Source organism: Rhinatrema bivittatum, chromosome 8 (assembly GCF_901001135.1).
Source record: "Rhinatrema bivittatum chromosome 8, aRhiBiv1.1, whole genome shotgun sequence".
NCBI classification, from domain to species: Eukaryota; Metazoa; Chordata; class Amphibia; order Gymnophiona; family Rhinatrematidae; genus Rhinatrema; species Rhinatrema bivittatum.
The window spans coordinates 147,251,461-147,270,356 of record NC_042622.1 but is presented as its reverse complement, the minus strand read 5'-3'; the positions used below and the strand labels follow the sequence as shown (position 1 = coordinate 147,270,356).

Sequence of the window (18,896 nt, the reverse complement as noted above, 5' to 3'; positions counted from 1 at the left end):
GTTTGTTCTTCACTGTGGAAGGAGGCAGGGTGAACCAGCTTCTCTGGCTACCATAGCTCGCTGGATCAAGGAGGTGGTCACGGGAGCCTATGTGGAGGCAGGAAAGCCATTACCGTTTCAGGTTAAAGCTCATTCCACTAGGGCTCAGGCGGCCTCCTGGGTGGAAGTTAGACTGGTGACTCCAGTCGACATCTGCCGAGCGGCGACGTGGTCCTCCTTGTACACCTTCTCCAGGTTCTATCACCTGGACGTTCAGGCCCAAGAAGACGCAGCCTTTGCAAGGCCAAAGGCAGCTTCCCACCCCAGTTGGGAGTAGCTTTTGTACATCCTATTAGTCCTGAATCCATCTAGCTACAACCTAGGAAATGGAGAAATTACTTACCTGATAATTTCGTTTCCTTAGTGTAGACAGATGGACTCAGAATCCTGCCCAAGCACAGTGCCAAGGATTCACCCTTGAAATTAATATCGATTCCAAGAGATTACAGGTAAAACGTTGCCCAGTCCCTAGGTCAGGACATCTATAATCAGTGTTTAGCTGACTACAGTTATGGTTATCAATTTTTATGTCCACAATGGCTTTTGAAGAGAATACTGAATGGCTGAGGTCACTGCAGGGGGTGTCAGCTTTGAAACCTGACTCCATCTCCACCTGCTGGCGGGGGAGAATAACCCATTAGTCCTGAGTCCATCTGTCTACATGAAGGAAAACAAAATTATCAGGTAAGTAATTTCTCCAATAGAAGTGTTTAACAGATTTAACATACTTAATAAAATCAAACCCAAGACTTCCCCAAACCACAAATCATAATCCCAATTCTCTACAGCATCAAAAGCCAACCCTGGTAAATTATTTCAGGCTAGAGGTGCTGCTGCTGTAAAAACATGGTTAGAGCTTGAAAAGATTACTATAGGCACATTCCATGTGAAGTGGATCCATTTTAGAACATCATCCACGCTCAGCCTCCTTCAAGTTGAATAAAAGTTTGTGTGGATATTTGCTAGGGGCTCAAACAAAATTATGCAAAATTTTTCGGTTGGATCTCGATTGGTTCAAGAGCTAGAGGCAGCTGAATGAAGGTCACACTTAGAGTACTGTGCTCTGAGCAACACAAAACGGCCCCTTTGTCCGGGCACTACAGCCAAAAAAAACCCCTATTAGGGGCCTGAAATTTTGTGGATTATTACAACCTCTTGTGCTAAGTTCCTATGCAAAGTTTGGAACCTAATTTGAGCTTGCCACACTTTTTATGGGCCAGCAAAATATGTGAAACATTTTACAAAATAATTTTAAGGCCTACTTTGACTCCTCATTGTTCCCTATTCAGGCCATAACTGGATCAGTAGTCATGGCCCATGAAGTACATCTAGGATTTCACTAGGAGGCTTTGCAGCCAACTGGAAGCAAAGATATACAGGCTGATTCAGTAAAAGTCGTGGGAGAGCGGACGAGCTCTCCCGGCGTGCGCACAGGCCACTCTCTTGTGTGTGCGATTCAGTATTTAAATGAGGGCCCGCGGTAAAAAGAGGCGCTAGGGACACTAGCACGTCCCTAGCGCCTCTTTTTTTTTTTGACAGGAGCGGCGGCTGTCAGCGGGTTTGACAGCCGATGCTCAATTTTGCTGGCGTCTATTCTCAAACCCGCTGACAGCCAAGGGTTCGGAAACTGGGCTTCAAGTGTTCAAGTGCTGTTATTACACTAGTTTTGGCAAGATTACACTGATATAAAATAGCCCATAGGCTTGAGCTGAAATTGAGCTCCCTTAGCATAAGAATATGAGATTTGCCATACTGGGCCAGACCAAAGGTCCATCAAGCCTAGTATCCTATTTCCAACAGTGTCAATTCCAGGTCAGGATACCAAAAGATTGATAGATTCCATGCTACTTATCTCAGGATTAATCATTGGATTTCCCCAGATCCATCTTAATGATGGTTTATGGACCTTTCTTCCAGGAAACTTGGTCAATCCTTTTTTAAACCCAGCTACACTAACAGTTTTTACCACATCATCGGCATGGAATTCCAGAGTTTAATTAAGCATTGAGTAAAAAAAATATTTTCTCCTACTTGTCGTAACCTAGTAACTTCATTGGGTGTCTCCAGTCTTTGTACTTTTTGAAAGAATAAACAACCGATTTGTTCATGCCACTCGTATCTCCTCTCTGCCGACTCTTCAAGCTGAAGAGCTGTAACCTCTTTAGCCTTTCCTCATAGGGAAATCATTCTATCCACTTTATCATTTTGGTCACCCTTCTCTGTACCGTTTTTAATTCTGCTATATATTTTTTTGAGGTGTGGTGACCAGAATTGCACACGATACTTGGGTGTGATTGCATCATGGAGCGATTAGAGGCATTATGATATTCTGTTTTGTTCTCCATTCCTTTCCTAATAATTCCTAGCATTCTATTTGCTTTTTTGGCCACCGCCGCACACTGAGTAAAAGATTTCAACATATTATCCAATGACGCCTAGATCATTTTACCGGGTGATATCTCTTAATGTAGAATCTTGCATTGTGCAGCTATAATTTGGGTTGTTCTTCCCTACGTGCATCACTTTGCATTTGTCTACATGTTGTCTGCCATTTGGATGTCTAGTTTCACATTTAACAACTTTTTTATTAATTTTGTATCAGCAAATTTTATCATCTCACTTGTTGTTCCACAGCTTTATTTTTAAAGCCTTGAACAACATAGGCACTTATCTTTCAACTTCCATATCTAAATAAATTCCTGCTAGGCCTTTTTGCCCTGCTAGAGACGTTTTGTTAAAGGTCCTCCTATTAAGGAATATGAAATGTCTTAAAAGAGTAGACCCTTTCTCCCATGCTTCCTAGTCTGGTTGTGCAGCAACGGTCCTGAGGTTGGGAGCCATACACCCAGGGCTCCATCCAGAGCCCTGTATCTCGTGTTCTAAATATAGCCTGCAGCATTCCCAGCCAACCCATGGTGCAGAAGACCAAATCCAAGAATCAAACCAGGGACCTTCCGGATGGAAATGCCCATCACTTTGCTACCAGCCTCCCCCCCCTTTGCTGTAGGTGAAAACACACCTACAGCAAGGGGCTTCTTGAATTTAAAGATGGATACAAACATGGTCCCCCCAGCAAATTCAATTAAAACCTACCTAAGAGGAATGTCCCTGGATCACAGACCCTGATCTGCCAAAATTAAAGTAAAAATAGCAAAGCTCTTGGAGAAAACACAGCATTAGAACAGACATCCTCTTAAAGCTCTGGATTTCACTCCCCTTATAATGTAAAGCAGAAATCTTTTAAACTAAGACCACAATTCATTAAGAACATAAGAAATCGCCATGCTGGGTCAGACCAAGGGTCCATCAAGCCCAGCATCCTGCTTCCAACAGTGGCCAAAACCAGGCCACAAGAATCTGGCAATTACCCAAACACAAAGAAGATCCCATGCTACTGATGCAATTAATAGCAGTGGCTATTCCCTAAGTAAACTTGATTAATAGCAGTTAATGGACTTCTCCAAGAATTTATCCAAACCTTTTTTGAACCCAGCTACACTAACTGCACTAACCACATCCTTTGGCAACAAATTCCAGAGCTTAATTGTGCATTGACTGAAAAATAATTTTCTCCCATTAGTCTTAAATGTGCTACTTGCTAACTTCATGGAATGACTCCTAGTCCTTCTATTATCCGAAAGTGTAAATAACCGATTCACATCTACTCGTTCAAAACCCTTCTTGATCTTAAAGACCTCTATCATATCCCCCCTCAGCTGTCTCTTCTCCAAGCTGAACAGGCCTAACCTCTTCAGCCTTTCCTCAAAGGGGAGCTGTTCCACCCCTTTATCATTTTGGTTGCCCTTCTCCTGTACCTTCTCCATTGCAACTATATCTTTTTTGAGATGCAGCGACCAGAATTTATTTCCACTCTTCTGAAGCCCCCAAAAAGTACAATAAGTTAAAACAAACAAACAAAAAAACCCCCAAGTTAGATTCCACTAACGACAATAAATAAAATCATCATTATTACACAGCCCAGATATACTAATAGCATGAGACTTAAAGCACTAAGAAGCAGAGCCATGTTTTTAGGTTTCTTCTGAAAAGAGTAAGATTAGTATCGGGGGGAAAAGCCCCCGAGTAGCTGAGAATGAATGCTCATGGCGCCAGATCTCAGCATTGCTTCCGATATGAACTGGAAGAAAAAAGGAGGAACACCCTGCCCCCCCAAAATCAACAGCCACAGGTTTCTGGGATCCTGGTTGGCATGAAAGGCATGGCATTAATATTTGCATCGTTTTCTTGATTTGCGTGTGGCTGAGTCATCTTATTTCCTATCAGGTTCCGGCTTCTGTTAGACTCCCTGTGATAAAAAAGATCGCCCCTCGGAAGACCCAGGTAAGCTCCTTGGTATTGTAATTCATTTATTTTATTTATTTGTTGAGTTTTATATATTAGCTTACATCAGTCAAATGTTTTGTTCAACCACAGTTTTCTTAAATCTTATTTTTTTTTCTCCCAAAATAATAATTAAAAAAAACAAAAACCTTTTCCCTGAAGCCTTTATTTGCTTTAAATTCAGTTTTTCAGGGCAGTACTTTAAACCTAGATGAATGGAAAGCTAGTGTGCTGTGAGCACTATTGCAGCGAGTTGTATTAGGGAGGGGGTAGTGTTTAGATTGGCATCTGAGCACAGGGAAAGGTCAGCTAATCTCTCTTAGTATAGTTAGATTGCAAGGAAGAGGGGCCTGCCCATGCACAGACTGACCAGTAACCAGCTGGCTGCCGTGCATATATATGGGAAATTCTGCTGCCTTTTCTCCCTCTCCTAAGAAAATGCAGACTCTGTTGCTTAAAATCTGTAATTCTAAATGTATTTTCCAGCCTGCAGGTGCATCTACAGAACCCCGCTCAAGCCTCAAAGTAAGTAACTTGAATGTCTTACTCTGCTTCTCCAGTAGTTACTGACTAGCTGCTTGTGATTGGGGGACAGGATGAGCCAGTCCTTCCTCTCCCTGCCTTCTCCTCAAATTACCAGTCCCAAAGCACATCTGCATTCTTGTACTTTTGTTTCTTTAAGTAGCAGGAACTACAAGATCCAGCATCCTCGTGGGGGGGAGCCACATTTGTGCTACAGATAGGTGCTTCCTTGTACGTACACAAAAAAAAACAATATTGGAAGATCCATTCTAACATAACTTTAATGCTTAATCAATTAATTCCTTCACTAGCCAGTTGGGTTTTCAGGATATATCCCTAATGAATATGCTTGCGATTTGTTTGCATGCACTACCTCCTGTGTATGCAAAATATTTCTCATGCATAATCATTAGGGATATCCTGAAAACCCGACTGGCTGGGGGGGGGGGGGGGGCGGCCCGTAGGACTGGTTTGAGCACCCCTGCCCTAAAGGGAGTGAAGCGTTTGTGTCTGCCAGTTCAGCGGGTGTTTCCTTCCTGGAATCTTAGTGTTGAATTCTCTGTAAGTCCTCCATTCGAGCTGCTATGGCAGGCTTCATGGAAGGATCTCTCACAGAAGGACTTTTGAGATTCAGGTGTTGTCTTGCAGAGATCCTTTCCTACAAATTTCTGAGGCTCGGGTGACCTTGCCGACAGTGACTTCTTTATTGCCAAAAGTGGCGGCATCTTTCCACCTCAGTCAAACGAGAGAGCTTCCCTGCCTTTCCAGATTTGGATGCTTTGGTGCTGCATGTGCGGGAGCTTCATTTGTTGGATGCGTGTCAGGCACTGTTGTGATATTTGAAGGTCACCAACAGTCTGACCACTTGTTTGTTCTGTTTGGTTGTGGGTCTAAAGGGAACAAGGCTTCTAGGGCAACAGTTGCACGATGGTTCAAGGAAGCTATCGTCTCAACCCTTCTTTTTAAAAGTTGTCCCATCCCTGTGGGGTTGAAAACCCATCCTTCTAGGGTGCAGGAAGCATCTTGGACTGAGTGCCAGTTGATTTCTCCACAAGATGTTTGCGAAGTGGTGACCAGACTTTCCTAAAGCATTAGTGCTTGGATGTTTGGGCACTGGAAATGGCTGGCTTTGAATGGGATGGGCTCCGCTTGCGGCCCACCGGGCATTTTCAAATTCTGCATGGGAGGGGAATTCTGCACCCTGCAGGAGCACAGAATTTTCCCAGAAGTATTCTTTCAGAGATGGACCCAAATTACAGGGGACCAGGGGTCAATAAATGATTATATTCTTCCATTCACCTATTGTAATAACGATCCCTTTATGGTTTCTATTGTCGTTTTGACTGTGGGAGGGCAGGCGGTAGAGGTATTTTGCAGTGACTCCTTGAATTGGTGCTGTTTCCCATTCCAGGAGGCCAAGAAGGGCAATGTAACTACTCAAGTTTCTCCATTTACTTTAGATCCTAAAGAGGTTGGGGTCCTTTTTGTCCCATTCTCGATCTACTGTGATTCCCCCATCTTCTTGTAGATAGCCCACTTCAGGATGGAAACCTTGAGATTGATACTCAGGGTGATTCACAAAGGGGAGTATCTGACCACTTTATTTTCATTTTCCAATCTGGAAGGATCACTGGTGTTTCCTCAGATTTGTGGTGGTGTCACCATTTTCAGTTTCAGGCTCGACCCTTTGGACTAGTAACAGAACCAAGGTGATGGTGGTACTGGCTGCAATAATATACGAAGAAGGGTTTTGCTGTACCCTTCTTGGCTGATTAGAGCAAAGTCCTTTCAGGAGAGTTTTCTGCTTCTCAGTGAGCAGTTCAGTTGTTGCTGTGTTTGGGACAGATTGTCTTTTTTTTTTTTTTTTCCCCCCAAACCCAATTTTCAGTCCTCTTTCACACACTGGTTTTCTAGGGAGCTGTGCGGCAGTCTTCTGGGCTTCCACCTCACAAGGCATTTATGTGCCAGGGTCTGATGTTACACTAATATCCAGATCAATTTGTCTTGCAGTTTGGCCCTTTAAAGGGCACATTTAGTGAGAAATGGGCTATTCTCAGGCCATGGTAGTTACACTTCTGACGACTAGAACATTTTTTACTTCCTTGGCCTCTGTGCATATTGAGTTTTTTGAGGATTGGTGTTCTAGGCGTCACGCTACTCCTGGAAGCGCATCAGTCCCTTGATTCTGGGATTGGCTTTGAAGGTGCTTCTGATGCAGGAGGCAGCCCTCTATATAGTTATAGAGAGCGTATGCAAGACAGAATACGCTCTTCTCATCTAGATGTGCCTCAGGTTTTGAAAGGTGCTAAGCATGTTGGACTTCTACTACGAATTCTGGTTTTGCCTTGGACCGGAAATTAGTTTTGTCTTGCTTGGCAGGATCACAATTTGCTCCGTTTAAGATCATTTGTTAACCTTCTTACTCTGAAGATGCTCTTCCTACTAATACATGCTTTCTTATGGTTTTCAAGGATTGGGTCCAGCTTCATACGAGTCCTTCCTTTCTATCAAAAGCAGTTTCAGAATCTGCTTTAACTAATCAAGTTCCTGTTCTTCGTTTCTTCTTTTGGAAGAATCCGTGCTGCTTCGATCCTTGGATGTAAGGGAGCATCCTCTACAAAATCTCAGGATATCTAGCTTTTTTTTTTGTGCGATCTAATTTTTGTTCTGTATAGTGGAGTGTGGAGAAGTGGGGCGCCCACTAAAGTTAGGGCGGCGTGCTGGTTTAAAGAGGTGTTTAGAGGTTTATGTGGAATCTGATATTCCATTACCAAACTAGATTGAGGGCTTAGGTTTCTTCGTGGGTGGTGTTGCAATTGGTCTCCTTTTGGAGATCTGTAGAGAAGCATCTTGGTCTGTACTGCATCTTTTTCTGGCTGTCAAGGTTGCAGAGGTAGCATCTGTCGCCGTGGCAGCCTTGGGCAGAGTCCCATCCTATTGGAGAGTAGCTTGGGTGCATCCCACTTGTCTGGACTGGTCTAACTGAATGAAGAGAGAGGTAAAATTCTACTTACCTGATAATTTTCTTTCCTTGAATACAGTCAATCAGTCCGGGACTCGCCCTATGCTACAGTTGTCCTTATGGTCTTCATTCACTCTATGCCTTGCAGCAAATGCTCTTTCACAAGTAAACAAGCAGGTTGGAAAGCATTCTGGCTTCCCATGCTTTGCTGGAGATGAGTGGTTCCTTTTGCTACTATTAGACACTCTTCATTCATTGCTTCTTTCTTTAGTTTTTTCTGGAAGTGCACTAGTTCATAAATAATGATTATGATGATAAATGTAATTATAACAACTATTATGGTTCTATTAATGTTGTCCTCAGTTGGCTTGTTAGAGGAATACTGGCAGACTAGTGTCAGGTAAGAGGTATATAACGCATGATATCAGTAAACCACCTGTTCCCTATCTCATCTGCTGGTTGGATGGACTGGTTTGACTGTGTATTCAAGGAAAGGAAATTATCAGGTAAGTAGTAAATTTCACCTTCAAAAATATCTAGTAAATTGGTAAGGCAAGACTTCTTTGCATAAAATCATGTTGACTCTCTCTCCCATTAAACCATGTCAGTGTATGTGGTCAGTAATTTTGTTTTTAAGGATACCTCCAATTTTTTTTTTCCCTGGCCCTGATATGAGGCTCACTGGATCACTCTGGGGCCTTTTTTTTTTTTTTTTTTTTTTTTAATTAAACTGGCATCACATTGGCCACCCTCCAATCTTCAGGTACTGTGGCCATTTCAAATGATAGTTCCCCATTTATTGATCTGTAACCTATCTTTGTTTACATCAGTGAATGGTAATTTAGCGGACCCCAAAGTATAGCAGGACGCCATCCATGCCTTTCTGCTTCCTGATGAGCTCTGATCCCTGGATGGGTGCACAGAATATAATAACATAGTAGATAATGGCAGAAAAAGATCAACCAGACCATCCAGTCTGCCCAGTCATTCCTGTTTGCACTGCTAAAGATACATTCCAGCTGCCAGTCATAGAGTGTGGCCACTTAAAAGATCTCTCTGCTTTATCCAGTACAGTTTTGTGGTCTTTCTCATTTGTACATTAACACTTAGTTCATACCCAGCATACCTCCCTTCCCATGTCTATCCACAAAACTGTATAATATTCTAAGCAGCTACCAATGCCTTAACATCCAGCCTTCTAGGTCTCCTGAGCAGACTGCCAGACAAACCCATTTATGTGAGCACCTGAGTTTTCGCTAGGACTTAGAGTTGTTATTGTATATGCAGCCTACTGGACAGGCCCAACATGTGGCTGCTAGTGTTTTGTTAGGACTTCAGTATTTAATATTATCTGCTTTGCAGTTCATTCTAGAAGCCCCAACGCTAATTTAATCATATTTGCTTTACATTGGTAATTTGAGACAATCTGTTTACTGTGTTGAGCATCACTACAGTGCTTAATCTCTCTCTTAACTTGGTATTTCATTAATTTCTTCTCATGGCAGGTTCTTCAGAGGACCTCCAGCCTGAGGCGCAGCCCCAGAGTGAGTATCAGCTACCAAGGTTCTCTTTAAAATTTTGAATTTCCTTTGAGTGATGATTTTATTCAAAGCACTGTGTTCTTTGACCATAAAATGGTGAGCTTGTGTGGTTTGGCTTTGAAAGAGCAGGCAAAACTCAGAAGGGAGGGAAGGAGCCAAGCAAAATTAATAGGGAATGACTAGGCCAAGGATAGGCCAACTGTCATGAAGTGTCACAAACAGGTCTGATTTTCAGGATATCCACAATGAATAAGCATAAGGTATCTTTTTTTCATGCACTGTGTCCGTTGTATGCAGATATATCTCCTACATAGTCATTGTAGATATTCTGAAAACCAGACCTGTTTGTGGCACTCTAGGACTGGAGTTGCCTACCTCTAGACTAGGAAGAGAGGGCAGAAGGTTGAATTTGGGGTTAGTATGGAAGTGGCATGCATAGTGAAGGAGTTGGGAGGGTAGTCAAGTCCTCTAGGATGAAAAAAGATGGAAGGACTTGAATCTAGAAGTAGCACAAAGTGAGAGAAGCAGTTATATAAAAAAAAAAAGAAATAGATCTATAGCACTTCCACCCTCATTTAATTCCAGTGCTGTCACAATTTACTTTTTTTTCCAGCTGTTCAACCATAGCATATAAAATCAGATAGCAGAAGCATTAGGCCCTCTTTCCTTGGGATTGTCTGCTGGCAGTGTGAGGCACACTTTCCTTAAGGGTCCTTTGGTGTTTTAGTTGCACACATGCCTGGAAATGGTAGATATGCCCTATATAGTCCTCTGGCTTGTATTTTTTTTTTTAGAAGAAATGACTGGAGAATGAAAGCTCTGGAACCCAGATTCACCTAGCGCTCAGCACATGTTGCTTGATCAGGCCAGCTCCAATCTTTTGTCATCTCTGACATTGCAGATATCTCCAAAAACAGAGAAGGAAAACACAGCTGAGAAAAGCAGTAAGTGGGATGATGTGTCCAACAGTGAATCAGATGTGCTCCCATCCTCACCGCTGAGGAGTTCAGCCTCTGGGTCAGACTGCACCGTGGAGCCCATGCAGAAAAAGATTCTTTCTCCAGTCTCTGACAATGTGACCAACAACTCCCCTTCCTTGGATGAGAGAGACGACATGTCCAAGAAAGTGCGCCGGTCCTACAGCCGTTTGGATGCATCCTTCAGTTGCAACCGTTTTGGGGTTCTCTCTTCCCAGGGGGACAACTCAGACTCTTCTACCCCCAACCATTCTAACCTCCAGCGCCGTTCCTTTTTTGGCTTCGAGAAGCTCCTGGCCACTGAAGTGCTGGCCAACGTGTCCCCAGTACCACCAGAGAGGCCGCTCTTGGAGCAGACATCAGCAGAGACATCTGTCGTGATCACGGGTTCCTTGCCGCAACAGCCAGACACGGACATTCCTGGGATCGCTTTCGGAAAAGAAAAGAAAAAAAAGAAGAAGATCCCCCAGATTGATGTGAGTTCATTTGGTAATGAGATTACATGTGAGATGGTGGAGTTCAACTTCTAGGGGCCATCATATAGTCATAATTAGGGCTTCTGGTTTTGTGTGTTTAAAATGAAAATTGGTTGTGTTATTTTCAGCCTTTTTTTTTTCTATTTTGTGAGATGTTAAAATCTGTGAATTTTTTTTTTCAGGGTTTTCACTTTCAGTTTTTAAAATTTTAAACCTCAAACACTGATTTTGAACTCCTGCTGCTCATTCTGCAAACCCACCTGACTTGCCATGTCCTGCTGCCTCCTATTACTGGGGTCTTGCTGATATGGCTGTCCAGCGCCCCTGCTCACTTGCTTTGCTGCTGCCGCCGCCTCTATGTAATTTCATGCAGCTCTGTGAGTTTGAGGCCTTGGTCTTCATGCCCCAGTAGTGCTCTCTCTTCTCAGGTAAACAGTGTGGGTGGTACAATTAAACAGCAACATCGTTGAGGCTCCAGAAGAGAGAGAAAAGATGTTTCCTTCTCTTCCTGCTACACCAGTCCAGCTGTGACTAGTGGACTATCTCCTCCTCCTAGTAGATGGAGGCAGACTACACTGATTTTTACTGTGATATCATAGCCACTGCTTAGGGGTGGTGCTAGCAGCAAAGATCCAGTATTGTCTGCCTCCAGCAGATGGTACAGCTGGGTGATATAGCAACTCGACATTGGATCAATGATCAAACCCTGGGGCCAGGCCACTGACTGAGGCCCAAAATGTGAGCCCGTGGATATGTTCCCAGCCACTAAGGGGGGCTGGAGAACGAGAAAAGACAAAAAAAAAGAAAAGCTAAGAGGTGTGTCTTTATTCTCTTTGGGAATTCTGAGAAGGGAATCTCTCATTGTTTTCCCTTCAGCTTGTGTCTATCTGGTCAGTCCTCCCCCCTTCCTCTCTCCTTTATATTTTTTTGTTTTTGTTTGGTAGCAAGTCGGTTTTAAAAGGGAAAAAAAACCAAACAGTTCCTGTGGGGTTCAGGGTGCCAGCGGGGGGGGGGGGGGAAGCTGCAGGAGAAGGTAGGTGTGTGTTGGAAGGGGTCCGGCAAACTTTGGCGACGATCCAGGGGTGTGAAGGTGCCTAGAGAGCATGTGCAGCATGGAGAAGTTGGGCTGAGGAATGCAGCACTGCAATGTTTGCGGCGTGCTTTGTGCCGCCGCCGAAAAGGGCCCGAACCGCTGGGCATGTGGGTGCACAAGAGAGGTTCCCAGGGTTTGCTCTGTAGCAGGTCTAGCTCCTGCCTCCCCACCTGATTCTTCCTTTAGCATTCCACACTGGAAGGGGCCTGACATGCTTTCGGCAGCACGGTCCTTCAAGGCAGTGGTCATTTTGGAAGCTCCTGCACATTTGGGGCTTGAGCCTGGGGAGATGCCAACAGCAGGGGAGGACTTTGGGGTGCCTCCAGTTTTGACCTCTGAGAGGCCTTTGATAGGTGGGGCACCTATGGTGGCCCTAGGGCTCAGGGGGAGTAATCCCCCAATATTTTTCAACTTCTTGCATCAGGCCTATTGTGCCTTGGCAAGACCGGGGGGATGCACGTAGAGGGGTCTCTCTGGTGCACCAGTTGCTTCATTCTCTGTCCCTGCCAAGAGGGAACATCCAGTCCTTGGGGTGCTGGTATCCTCATGGGAATATTCTGGGGACATTGATAGTTTGTCTTTGGATGAGGGGATAATGCTTCTTGGCCCAGAGGATGATTCGGTGGTCCGCCTATTTCACATGGATGAAATAGTTGGGTTGATTGAAAAAGTGGTTTCGTTCCTCAGGTTAGAGGACTCCAAGTCACAGGAGGCCCCAGTGTGGGATTCAGTTATTAAAGGCAAAAGCAAGACAACCACCTTCTTCCCACTCCACCTGGAAGTAGAGGAGATGATGATGGGCGGGATGGGAGTCCCCGGAAACAGGCCTGAAGTGAGTTAATCTTCTACATCAAATCTAACCCCTTCTCCCTACAGTGATACAGAAGTTTTTTCAGGTGACTCGATGTACCACAATTCCTGATGGAGTGGGGTGCTTAGCTCAAGGGTCCCCAGGATAGAAGATGGAGCCGTCCCTCAGAAATGTGTTCGTTGACAGCAGTGCAGATTTTGATCTACTCTGGTTGGTGATCTTGGTTTTCCTTTGCTGGATACAGAAGATTCCTGAGAGCGAGGAGGCAGCTAGGATGAAGTCTGCTACAACCTTCCTGGCGGGTGCCCAGTATGACTTGTTACAGAGCTCCACCAGGTTAATGGCCTTGTCAGTAGGCGTGTATTGCTTTTTATGTTTGTGCAATTGGAGGGCTGATTCCTGGTCTAAGATACAGCGGGGTAGTTTCCTTTTAAGGATAGGCTTCTTTTTGGTGAGAATTTTGACCAGTTGATGAAGAACCTTTGAGATCCAAAACCCCAGCATCTGCTGGAGGACAAGGGCCAATCTTTCTACAGAGCTGGTAGAGGTTGCGGGCAGTTCCAAGCTTCGTGGTAGTATCATGCAGATAGGCAGGTTTTTGGGACAGCCTCATAATCAAGTCCTTCTGCGGAGATAGAAAACAGGGCACTCCAATCCTGCTGTAGAAGCCAGTAAAGCCTCTTCATGAGGCTCCCAAAGTTCACTTGCGCTTGACTCTGTTAGGAGCCTCTTACAGGAGTTCTACAGGGAGTGGACCTGTATAATGGCCAATTGGTGGATGTTGGAGATTCTCCAGCTTGGTTACAGTCTGAATCTGCATTGTTCTATCTGAGACACCTTCATGGTCTCCTCTAGTGTGGCTCCAGCCAAGAAACTAACAGTTTGTGAGACCTCACTGAAGCTACACTTTCTGTGGGCAGTGATGCCTGTGCCCCCTTCGGAGTGCGGCCAGGGATATTATTCCATTTATTTCATGGTCCCCAAAAAGGATGGGTCGTTTTGTCCTATTCTGGATCTCAAGGTGGTGAACTGTTGTCTGAGTCCCATGCTTCCGTATGGAGAATTTGCGGTCAGTATTGGCTCACTGGACCTGTCAGAAGCCTGTCTGCATATTCCCAATCAGGTTCAGAGGTACCTTTTGCTTTTGTGTGCTGGAGGAACACTTCCAGTTCTGAGCATTACCATTCGGTTTTGCAACTGTCCCCCAGGTTTTTACCAAGGTGATGGTCATGGTGACAGCAGCCCTGCGTTCTAAGGGAATCACAGTCTACCGTAATCTTAATGATTGGTTAATTCGAGCGTTGTCTTACGAAAAGGTGGAGCGGGTGACCTGTCAAGTGGTTTCGTTTTTAGACTACTTGGGCTGGGTCCTCAGTTTTGCCAAGAGCTGTCTGCAGCCTAGCAGTTCCTGGAGTATTTAGGGGCGCAGCTGGACATGCGGGTGGTCCAAAATTTCCTCACAGATGAGTGGGTACACAAGATTCTTAATCCGGTGCAGATTTTCATAGATTTACCGGTTCCTTCTGCCTGGGATTATCTGCAGGTGCTTGGGCTAATGGCGGTAACTCTGGATTTGGTGCCGTGGGCCAGGGCTGTATGCAAATTCTTCGGGCATCACTTCTGACCCGGTAGTGTCCGCAGTCACAGGACTACAGGGTGCAACTCCCTCTGAGTCTGACAGTGCATTAGTCTTTGCTTTGGTGGCTGTATCCCATTTATTTGTTCAAAGGGGTCAGGCTTGTCACACCAGCTTGGGTCCTGGTCACCACAGACATAAGTCTCTCCAGCTGGGAGCACATTGTCTGACCCAGGTGGCCCAGAGGAGCTAGTCCCCTGAGGAAGCCTCGCAGGAGACATCCCTGCACTTCCTGTGGGCAGAGAGGCATTCATTTATAAGCGGCTCACATCATGGGCCAGGAGAATATTTAGGCTGACTTTTTTTTTTTTTTTTCTCAGCCGAAATCCAAGTGATTTGGTGAATGGAAGTTAAACGAGAAGGCGTTTTGTGAGATTTGTTGCAAATGGGGTTGTCCTCAATTAGATCTGATGGCAACCTAGCAGAATGCGAAAGTAGACTTTCTCCAGCTGGTGAAGGGGAGCATGGTTTGATGGAGATTAATGACCTGGTACAACCCTAGCAGAGGGGGAGCTACTGTATGCCTTCCCTCCGTGAGCGCTAATAGGCGCTTGAGACAGAGCTGGAGCATACCAGAGTTATACTGGCCACTCCGGATTGGCCACGCAGGCTCTGGGACGTGGATTTGCTTCAGTTTCAGGTGGCCTGGCCCTTGTGCCTTCCAAAGGCACACAATAGTCTAATGGTCATGGAGTATCTGACTCTATATTCTTTCTTGCGGCCTGGCTCTTGAGACAGCTCTGTAAGAAGTGATATTCTCCCATGGTGTTCTTTTTGAAGTCCCTGAAATGGTCTACTTGGCTATAGTTTGAGCAATTCTGTCCCACCAGGTCAGTCACTGTTTGGTTACAGTTGCCTGCATCTTAGCTTTTTTTCAAGGCGGGCTGGACAAAGGCCTGCCACTGAACTCTTTGAAGGTGCAGGTGGCAGCTATTGCATGTTGTTGGGGGATCATAGAAGGTTCCTCTATTGCTGCTCACAGAGATATGGCCCGTTTTTTTACAAGATGTGAAGAGACTACATCTGCCTTTTCAGCCTGTTTCCCCCATGTGACCTGAACCTTGGTTCTGAGAGCTCTAATACAAACTATATACTTGTTCTGATTGATAAATTGGCTGCATTTGATACTTTAAATTATACCATTCTATTATCCAACCTACAACAAATTGGTATTACTAATACAGCAGTTCAATGGTTTATTACATTTCTTTCCAATAGTCCACAGAGAATTACACTAGGAAAATGCAAATCAGAATGGTACACAACCAAAACAGGAGTCCCACAAGGTTCATCACTTTCCGTACTTCTCTTCAACATATACCTCTTACCATTATGTCGCCTTCTCGATGGACATAACCTAAACTTTAAATTATATGCTGACGACATTCAATTCATCATACCTTTTTCTGATTCTTGGGACAAAACCTTCTTTGTTACAAATATACTTAACAACCATAAAAACTTGGCTATCTCACAATAGACTAAAATTAAATGCAGCAAAAACTGAACTAGTTTACCTTTCAACAGTACCAGATTCTATACATCAACCACCACAATCTTTCTCTTTTGACAAACAGAACATACCCATAAACCTCATGCAAAAAATTTGGGAATAATCATTGATTCAAAGTTGTCACTCTCCAAACACATATCCGAGACTGTTAACAAAATCTTTCTTTAAATTACACATACTCAAAAAAACTTAGTTACTACTACCATCTGACTTCCGGACAATCACCCAAGCTCTAATTTTAACAAATTTGGATTACTGCAACGCATTATACTTAGGATTACCATTATCTTCAATACATCCATTACAACTTGTCCAAAATGCAACTGCAAGAATAATCTACCACGTAAAGAACATATAACACTTACATTGGCTCCCTGTAACTCACCGTATCAGATATAAAATTCTATCTACCATTCATAATCTACTCTACAACATCAACTCAGAATGGCTGTGCTCCATGTTACGTATATATAAACCTTCAAGACAACTCCAATCTATGGACAAATGTTTATTAGTTCTGACTGATGGAATTTCTATCAGTTTAGCCTTAATACGAAAAAGAACTTTCTCAGTAGCAGGTCCAATATTATGGAATTTTCTTCCTGTAAATATCCGCATTTTATCAAACCGCAAAGAATTTAAGAAAATGTTAAAAACACACTTATTTAATGACGCTTATAGAATAATATAGACTCTCTGCAAAACCTTTTGCTATATTTTAAAGACTCTTATTTTTGTATAAAACCTCTATATCGTGTCAATTTGTTCTATTCTATATATGTACACTTGTAAACCGCTTAGACGGACATGTAAATGTCTTGTGCGGTATATACAAATTTTTAAATAAATAATAGGAGTCCCCTTTGAGCCTTCGAAGGTATTTCGGCTCATTGTGACCATCAAGTCAGCTTGATGGTCTCAATGGTAAGTGGCCCCCCCCCCCCCCCCCCCCCCAGAACTGGTGCGTGTGTACTCCACCAGGGCTCAGTCTGCCTCCTGGGTGGAGGTATAAGCGCTGGTGCCTGTGGATATTTGCAGAGCGGCCACATAGTCTTCACAGCGCACTTTTGGCAGGACATCATGGTGTGGGAGGATACAGCTTTTGGGGTGGGGGGGGGTCCTAAGGGCAGTCCTTGCCTCCTTCCACTTGGGTAGATGAAGCTTTGGTTACTTCCAGCTTGCTATAGCTGGACTGGTGTAGCAGGACAAGATGGAAGGAGAAATGTCCTTATCTGTTAGCAGGACAAATGGAAAAAAGTTAACACCAGTCCAGATCCTTCCTGGGAAGTGAGGTTCTGTTATCTTCAGCATGTCTAGGTTTGTTGGTTAGAAATTTCTTCCCAGTGTTGTTCAGATTGTCCTTTTTCCCTCTTGTAGGGAAACCTCTTGGAATTATTTTGGGGGGGAGGGGGGGATCTGGCTCTGAAGCTTTGTCAGATGGATACTGGATCTCTGCTGCTAGCTCCGCCCCTAAGTAGTGAATGTGATGTCTGCCTCCATCTGCAGATAACCCATTTGTCATGGCTGTACTGGTTTAATAGGACTAATGGTAAGGAAACTTCTCCTTAACAGGTAAACACAGATTTAATTTTTTTTTGCATTAGAGGAGATGGTAGGAGGCAAGGTGGACTGTTTCAGCTAAATCCAAAAAAACCAGATGCCCTAGTTACAATTAAACAAAACGAATTTTCTCTCATGCAAATCTAATGTGGTCCAGAGACAGCATTTGCAAATGCCTACATGACCTTTCAAATATATTTTTGATTCTGTCTCCCTAGAAATTAGACCTGGACGAGTGGGCAGCACAGATGAATGCCGAATTTGATGAGGCAGAGAAATTTGATCTACTTGTGGAGTAAAGCTGCGGGGTATGAGCTGCTTCCCTTAGCATGCTAAAACTGTGTAGCCAAAAGAGATCCTTCCCTCTGCTCCCCCGTGTAAATACATCATGTCATATTCTTATACAGCAGCCCTCTGTGAGCACTATTCGTCCTCTGCATTTTGAATTGCTGCTGCTTTTCCTGTACCTTTCTCAGGATGTTTTGATATATGGACCAAGTCTAACATCAGAGGAAGTACTCATTGCTGGATACTTCTATTGCAACATGTTTGCTGATGGAGTTGTCCTCTCACTGTTTGCCTGGTTATACATGTGTTGTCATTTTTCCTTTCATTTGGCCGTTTGCTGATAGCTTTGCCCTTTCATTGGTTACCTTCACCTGACCCAGGGAATGGAAGACATGACCCAGAAATTGAACCCAGGTCATTACATCTGGCAGCATTTGGCAACTTATACTTTAGGTCATGTTTCGACCACTCTGATGACCTCGATGTTTGGAAGCTGGGCACCGTTCAACCCTTTTGAAAGACATTTATGATAATGTGTACACTAGGTTAGTGCTTGCTGTCCACATGGGCATGTGAGAAGTTCGTGGATGGGTGGATTGATTTAAATTGAGACTTAAATTCTGATTTTAAGTACCAAGTTTAGAGGCTTGGTCTAAATCGGCAATTTTCAATCTGTTCTTATTGTTATGTGAATTATGTGCTGAAGAAAACTGCACTGTCATTGGTATGCTGTTACCATTAAAACATTTTCGTTTGCCCTAGACTTGGTGCCTCTTCGTGTTGTCTGGAAGCATTCACCTTGAACTGCACGTTTAAAAAGTCCAACGTGCTTGTTTTATATGGATGTTAGTTTTTTGTTTTTTTGTTCAGTCTGATGCAGGGTGATAGTTGGAATTGACTTGAACTTTTATTAGATAAAAGTGAGCAGAGAACAGGGCTGGAAAAAGCACAGGCATCAGTAGTATAATGGATGTACTATCACTCAAAATTATCAGCCAATCAGTGTTCACTTTGGGCTAAACTCCGCCTACTCCTGCCCCAAATCCTGCCCATGCCCCTCTTACCCCATAGAAGTGAATGAGTGTAGCCATATCTAAACCACACCACACCTGACTCCACCCACCCCAAATCATGCCT

At 44.0% G+C, this 18,896-nt stretch overlaps 1 protein-coding gene across 1 annotated transcript in view; it reads left to right on the top strand.

Annotated features, from left to right (window-relative positions):
* The window catches only part of CDCA5 (cell division cycle associated 5), a 29,529-nt gene extending 11,007 nt beyond the window's left edge, over positions 1-18,522 (top strand). The window contains exons 3-7 of the mRNA XM_029611728.1: positions 4,324-4,380; positions 4,867-4,905; positions 9,370-9,408; positions 10,307-10,858; positions 17,690-18,522. Coding sequence (XP_029467588.1) covers positions 4,324-4,380; positions 4,867-4,905; positions 9,370-9,408; positions 10,307-10,858; positions 17,690-17,770 — 768 coding nt within the window. The 3' untranslated portion in view covers positions 17,771-18,522. The remainder of the gene's footprint in view (positions 1-4,323; positions 4,381-4,866; positions 4,906-9,369; positions 9,409-10,306; positions 10,859-17,689) is intronic.
* Positions 18,523-18,896: the final 374 nt, after the last annotated feature.